The 7187-nt window shown below is 34.3% G+C and overlaps 2 protein-coding genes across 2 annotated transcripts in view; both read left to right on the top strand.

Annotated features, from left to right (window-relative positions):
* The window catches only part of LOC132097943 (elongation of very long chain fatty acids protein 7-like), a 343464-nt gene that overhangs the window by 300944 nt on the left and 35333 nt on the right, over positions 1–7187 (top strand). The window lies entirely within an intron of this gene.
* Positions 573–7127, top strand: si:ch211-198n5.11 (methylcrotonoyl-coenzyme A carboxylase 2). Its single transcript, XM_059503940.1, has 13 exons — positions 573–708; positions 1498–1815; positions 1937–2133; positions 2574–2752; positions 2833–2913; positions 3044–3222; positions 3772–3964; positions 4057–4148; positions 5368–5524; positions 5692–5814; positions 5940–6064; positions 6196–6277; positions 6856–7127. The coding sequence occupies exons 1-13, from the start codon at positions 689–691 to the stop codon at positions 6940–6942; spliced, it is 1833 nt and encodes a 610-aa protein (XP_059359923.1). The 5' UTR covers positions 573–688; the 3' UTR covers positions 6943–7127.

The raw sequence follows: 7187 nt of genomic DNA, 5'->3' as shown, positions 1-7187 counted from the left end.
AGAGGTTTGGGTAATCTTGTTATTTTTGTTTATAAAGTCTTTTTTTCTTTTTCTATATATAGTCTTTTAAAAGAGAAAGTGTGGTATAGCTTTTAGGTTGACACTGTTAATCTGTCGGTGCACGTAAAATACTAATACAGTTTTCATTAATATCTTGAATTAAATTAAATTTTATTAGTTTTGCTATGTTTTTGTCATTTTTATTCGTTTTAAAAATATGTCTTTGTAGATTTGTTTTACGTTTTGTTTATTTGTATTAGCCTATATCAAGTTGCACTTACATCTAGCTGAAAGAAAATAAGCATTTTTTTTTTATTTCAGTTAAATAGAATAGTATATTCTATTCCAAGTAATGATTAATGTTTTTATGGAATAATTATTTAGTTTTTTTTTTCTTTCAGTTTTTTTTGTTTTCCTTACTATAATAACCCCGCCTTGTAGAATAGAATAGAATAGAATAGAATAGAAAGTCTCAGAATAGTTTATGATGAATTCTCTCAAGTAAAGTCTGTTCCATAGACACTCATTTACTGATCTATACTGCTCTCTAGTGTTCATTATTTCACTGTAATAATATATACGATATCGCAAACTCAAACGTTCCTTTCGGTTTGTTTCCTTCCAGACTTAGTTTCTCGTTACACTATAAAACATTCAATAATTTTAGACATCTGTCTTTCGCCTTATCATGTACTGTTGTATGTTAAGGTAAGATATTTTGCTATGTAAAGGTGTACTTCTGTGTTTCCACCGTTTTGGAAAGTTCTTCGCGTTTACTATCCGACTAAGCTCATAACGACCCTTGACACACTTGAAGAAAAAAAATACAGGCTCGTGCAGCATAAAGAATTAGACAAATAATATAAACTAGACATAATAGAAAGACCAATGCAACGTGCAAGGTGTTTTTTTTTTTGATGTTGTTGTTGTTGTACTATTATTAACTGTATTAATTTATAGAATCCTGAGTATTATCCTGAGTATCTTGTGGTTGATTGTAGTCTATAATATTACAGCTCAACATTGGCACTGTTACTTCATATTTCTTGCCCATTGCTGTCAGAGTATATATTTAAATTTAGCGCACAAAACCTGAATGACGATTTATACTATGACAAATACCACATTCATTGTGCCAGTGACAGTAAAAAAAAAACAAGTGAAAGGTGTAATATAATATTCTTAAACGTTATTCATTTAGATTCCAGTCATCACAAATGCACCAGATGCATTGGTCTTTCTGTTATGTCTAGTTTATATGATTCGTCCACTTCTTTATGCTTTGTGACCCTGTTTTTCTTCAATTAAGTACGTTAAAGGTTGTAATTTAATGATTTATAATTGTAATTATCTATCTGTCTGGATTATTTAATATTATTATTAATAACAATTATTACAATTATATTATTAAAGTTGGTGTTTTGAATAGAAATCCCAAGCCCAATGTGGAATTCTTGGAGTTATTACAAATAAAATGCATGTCTCTTATTTCACCAGGTCTTTCCATATAAAAAGGAATAAACTCATTCAGCTCACCAGAACATCATTCTCTCAAAATCCACAGTCATGGGACACATCATCCAAGCTTTTCAGCTGCACTACATACCGCTGCACACATTCACCTGTTTCAGGCAGTCTGTGGCAACAATTGACACATAGGACACACCAGCCAGCAGCATCGTCTCGCTGTATGAGCTCCACTGTGCACAGGAGACGCCTGCCAAGTGCCTTTCCAGTTATAGATGGAGAATTTCATCCAGTTCACAGACATGTGTATGAAGCCAATCTCAGGCACAGCCTAATCTGTCAGCAAAAGTAAGTCTGTTTCCTTTGCTTTAAAGGTCTCCCTGCAGTTACATTACAATATTATTCCCTAATCATGAATTTCATCACATAAGTAATATCCACCTTGTATAACCTTGTGTTGTTTCAACAGATACCTTGAGCACAAGGAAAAAATAATGAAGGGTGGTGGTGAAAATGCCATAGCGCGGCATACGCTGAGGAATCGAAAGGTCCTCGTTCGTGACAGACTCCGCATGCTGCTGGATGACGAAGATTATTTAGAACTTTCTCCTTTTGCTGGACTTGGTCTGCCCTATGGAGACATCCCATCAGCTGGCTGTCTCACAGGTAATACACTACATAATACAGTGAAAGGTTTTATCATTTATTAATTGTGGTTAATAAAAAATAAATTAAAGAATACAGAATTAGGCATTAAAAGGAGATCAGAATCTGAATTTCAGTCATTCTTCTTTGAGAGGCTTATTTAAATGAAGGTTGTAATATTGCTACTAATCGGCATTTATATGATATTCATAATTACATATTCTCCTTTCTTTGAATTGTGTTTTTCACTTCACCAGGGGTTGTTTATTTGTTGATTAGTATTATTATAATTAGACATAACATTATTTAGACTTTATTATATATATGTATATAAAAAAAAAGACTTTATATTATTATTAGTAGGTTTAATCATTTGACATGGATTGATATTAAAATATTTGGGCATAGGGGTTCCTCTCAAACTGCTTCCTTAGTAACAGTGTTATTTATTTTTTCTACAGGAATCGGTAAAATTAATGGACTTTGGTGCGTGTTCATTGCTAATGACGCCACGGTGAAAGGAGGTACAGCGTATCCCATCACAGTTAAAAAGCAGCTCAGGGCGCAGGTTGTGGCCATGCAGAATCGTTTGCCCTCTGTTTACTTGGTGGACAGTGGTGGCGCATTTCTGCCTCTTCAGGTAACTTGCATTTATTGCCATGGCGAACTCTGTTATCTCTTAATGATGCATTAATGGTTGCGCAACTGCTTTATCAACAGTCAGAGATCTTTCCCGATAGCAACCATGGAGGTCGCACCTTTTTCAATGAAGCAGTTATGTCAGCAATGAAGATTCCTCAGGTAATAAAAGATGCATGCAAAACATTCTTATTTAAAAACAAATATCCATTCCCAGTTTTCTGTGTTATTCTTATGTTTTTTTGTAATGCTAAATGTTTGATGTAATATGATGTGATATGATAACCTGTAGGTGGCAGTAGTGTGTGGCTCATGCACAGCTGGAGGTGCTTATGTCCCCACTATGTCTGAGGAGGCGGTGATTGTCCACAGGATAGGAACAATATTTTTGGGGGGTCCACCACTGGTGAAAGCTGCAACTGGAGAGGAGGTTTCCCCAGAGGACCTGGGAGGAGCCAGGCTGCACTCAGAGTATGCTGTTTCCTACCTTTAATAGTTTTTTTCTTAAATTTTTATCTCCAGAGCAGTGGTTTTCAATCCCTGTATGTTGTCCACAACCATGTTATTGAATGATAAATAAAAATAATGAAGAAAATGTGGCGGTTAACAAAGACCAAAACCATCCTGCTTTGCTTAACTGATTGGCAGTCAAGTTTTTGGGGATATTTAAAGCAGCATAGAATATTAAAACATTTGTAAAGCAATTAGATTCATAACAAATAAATAAATTATATATATATATATATATATATATATATACATACACACACACACACACACACACACACACACACAAAACGTAAGTGCATTCCTCTATTAAAAACAGAATTATAAAAAAAGCATATTAATGTTAAAAAAATATATATAATATAGTTGACCATACTATTAAATAAGATGACATTTTATTATCAAATTGTTATTTTCAAATAAAAAGTAATTTTAATAATATATAACTCAATATTGCAACAATACTATAAATGCATCCTGTACAGATTTTTGCCTCCTTGTCTATATCACTAGAGTAAGTGGCTGTGTGGACCATTTTGCTGCAGCAGAGAATGAAGCATATGAGTGTACCAGAAACATCATCTCCACCTTAAATTATGAGCTCCCAGAGGAGGAAAGCGCTCAGGCTGAGGAGCCCCTGTACAACGTGGATGATCTCATGGGCCTTGCACCGCATTGCTACAATCACAGCATGGATATCAGACTGGTAAAGACACATGCACATGCACCATTTCAGATTTCTACTATCACATGATTTGTGGGTGTTCATTTACTCATTTCTTTCTTTATACTGTTTAGGTTGTGAGTCGACTGACTGATGGTAGTCGGTTTCAGGAGTTCAAGGCCCGTTACGGCACCCCACTCCTGACAGGGTTTGCCAGAATTGAAGGGTAATAGCTTTTGGAGCATGTTTTTAGTTCATTTGTTATTAGAAAAAAGGTGAGGTGTTTTGATTGTTGTGTAAATGCAATTTGAACTGAAAATACTCCCCCCCCCCCCCCCCTCTGTTAAAATATTAAGCGCATACCGTATTTTCCGTACTATAAGTCGCACTTTTTTTTCATAGTTTTGCTGGTCCTGCGACTTATTTATCAAAAAATTATTTGACATGAACCAAGAGAAATGAACCAAGAGAAAACATTACCGTCTACAGCCACGAGAGGGCGCTCTATGCTGCTCAGTGCTCCTCTTGTCTACCCCTGAAAACATAGAGCGCCCTCTCGCGGCTGTAGACGGTAATGTTTTCTTTTGGTTACTGGTTCTAAATAAATGCGACTTATTGTCCAGTGCGACTTATATATGTTTTTTCCTCGTCATGGCGTATTTTTGGACTGATGCGACTTATACTTATGTGCGACTTATAGTCCTAAAAATACGGTAACTTATTTCAAGGTCATCTCATCAGGACACTGCCTTGACAGAAAAATGGTAGACAGTACAATGTTAAATGAAAAGATTAAACAGCTAACCCTGTTAACCTGAAAATCTAATATTCCTGCTTTTGTATGTCTGACCAATCAGATCTGAGCAGGATGTGGATTAAGAGAAGGAATCTTGGTCTCTTCAAGCATCTTTTATTTGATCACACAAAGAACATCTTTTGAAATCTACTTTGTTGTTGTGGCAATTTGAATCTCCTACCAAAAGGATAAATCTACTTCAGAGATAACACTGTTATTGAGGGTTATCTTATGCTGAATAAACACTACTTTATTGTTAAACTGATTAGTTTTGTTATTTTATATTCAATTTGTACTTTTATCTTTATTTAATTGGCAATGCTTGCTATGGCAATCATATATATATTGTTTTTATCCTGCATCGTTTGTGCTACAGACATGAATTGTACCTTTAATTATGTGGTTTGTTGAGAAGAGGTGTTATTCTTTTTTTATTATATTAAAATATTTATTTATATTTTATTCTTTTTCCACTTCAGTCAGTAAGAAACCACCCAGAAGTCCCTGGGTACTGCATAGTTACATGCTCTAAAAACCACAGCTTAACAACCACCCAGAATATATTAGCAGAGGAGTTTTTGCATTGGCAAACGGCAGTTATGATTTCTTGAGAACATGCAAAAAAATTTTTTCTTTTTTTTATCTTTAGTCATCAGGTTGGAATCGTGGCAAATAACGGAGAGCTGACATATGAAGCTTCCCTGAAAGGCAGTCATTTTGTTCAGCTGTGTGATCAGAGGGACATTCCTCTCATCTTCCTGCAAAACACAGCACCAGAACCTGCACACACATTCTCTCAAACCAAGGTACATCAAAAGACATTTACGTATATGCAGACTTCCCAACAACGATTCTTTAAAAGAGAAATCATATTACTTGTAATTTCATTTAAAATACACGTGATACACAGGAAAGTGTAATAGTTTTCAGTAGTTACATGCCATCCACTCATTTTCTTTCCCATCTCTCTTAGGCTGAGTCCAACACTAACAGACTGAAGGCTCAGGGTTCCATGATGTCTGCTGTGGCTTGTGCTTCTGTTCCTAAAATTACTGTGGTTATTGGAGGATGTCATGGAGGTGAAAGCTATGCTATGGTCAGTATAGAAATCTGTTATTTTGATCTAGATCTAGATCTTTAATCTAAAAAAAACACGTAGTGTAGTTAAAATGTAAAATCTTTCTGAATTTTTTGTATTTTTTCTTTTATTTTATTTTTTAGTGTGGAAGGGCTTTTGACCCCAATTTCCTGTTCCTGTGGCCCAATGCGAGAGTGTCGATTTTGGCCCCAGGCCACTCGGATACATTTGTGCAGACTCAAGAGGAAATCACACAGATTAATGAGATGTAAGAGCCAATGTAACAGGATGTCAAATATATTAGTGACAGATATGTTTAAGGTTCATGACTGTTTTTATTTAAAGATGTATTAAAAATGCATAAATTAAATATATATATGTATATATGTTCCTGTGAAGGTTGGAGGAAGAGAGTTCAGCATTCTTTTCCACCGGCAGACTGTGGGATGATGGTGTTATTCTACCTCAAGACACCAGAAAGGTAAAAGAGCTAACAAATTAATTTTATTTCATTTCTATGTGGTTGAATCTTGGATGTCTACTTTTGCTTTAGAAATATTGCTTAACCGGTTTGTACTTTTGCTATACAAATATGAACACTGGTTTAATTTTCCCTTTTTATTTTCTACAATAAATGATAAATGGGGTAATTCATCTTTTACGTTACAAATTTCAGACAAAAAATAAATAAATAAATAGCACAGAGCACTAGACTGTTCACTGGAAGGCCATAATGAAAAACGGCTATTAAGGGGTTTTAGTGGCATCTTATAGTAAACCTAAGAGATAGAAACTAGAATTAACTAGTGTTCCTAACCTGAAATACTTATTTAAAATAAATACAACTTATTGATATTTTGTTATCTAATTGAATTACATTAATATATTTAGATGTGGTTTAACTGCCCAAATATATTTTTTCCCTGTTGTTAGCTTAAAACATTTGCTCATATCTTTTGTTATAAAATAGTTAATAGTTTTAATTATAATAAAATTTCAAAAAGCTCTCAAGTTTGGAAATCAAAGCTTTATAATATACATGCCTCTGTTCCTTTTTAGGTTTTGAGCAAGTGTCTGAAAATCATTAAGCAACAAGAGTATCAATTGTCCAGAGAGAAAATGAGGACTCCTTTACTTCGACTGTAACTCTACCTCTGCAGAAACCTCAGTGAACTTTATAAACTTGTACAAGTTGTTTTACTAAAGTAATAAACTAACAGTGTTAGTGTCAAGCACATATCGATTTTAAAGGCTGTAATCAGCAGTGATGCCTTATTATCGTTATTTTCTGACTGATGTAAAATAAACCTGTTTGGAAAGATGGAATTTTACTTATGATTAAATCATTGTTTATAAATGCTTTAGTAGAAATTTTATTTTTCTTACTGTAC

The sequence above is a fragment of the Carassius carassius genome, chromosome 21, assembly GCF_963082965.1.
Source record: "Carassius carassius chromosome 21, fCarCar2.1, whole genome shotgun sequence".
NCBI classification, from domain to species: domain Eukaryota; kingdom Metazoa; phylum Chordata; class Actinopteri; order Cypriniformes; family Cyprinidae; genus Carassius; species Carassius carassius.
This window is presented reverse-complemented; position numbering and strand designations above follow the sequence as displayed.

What these genes read in the sequence shown, in the direction of transcription:
- si:ch211-198n5.11 (XM_059503940.1), top strand. Translation starts at nt 689, where the DNA reads ATGTACTGTTGTATGTTAAG. An exon ending in CAGCAATGAAGATTCCTCAG is followed by an intron (nt 2,914 to 3,043) that starts GTAATAAAAGAT and finishes GATAACCTGTAG; the next exon opens with GTGGCAGTAGTGTGTGGCTC. An exon ending in GGAGCCAGGCTGCACTCAGA is followed by an intron (nt 3,223 to 3,771) that starts GTATGCTGTTTC and finishes CTATATCACTAG; the next exon opens with AGTAAGTGGCTGTGTGGACC.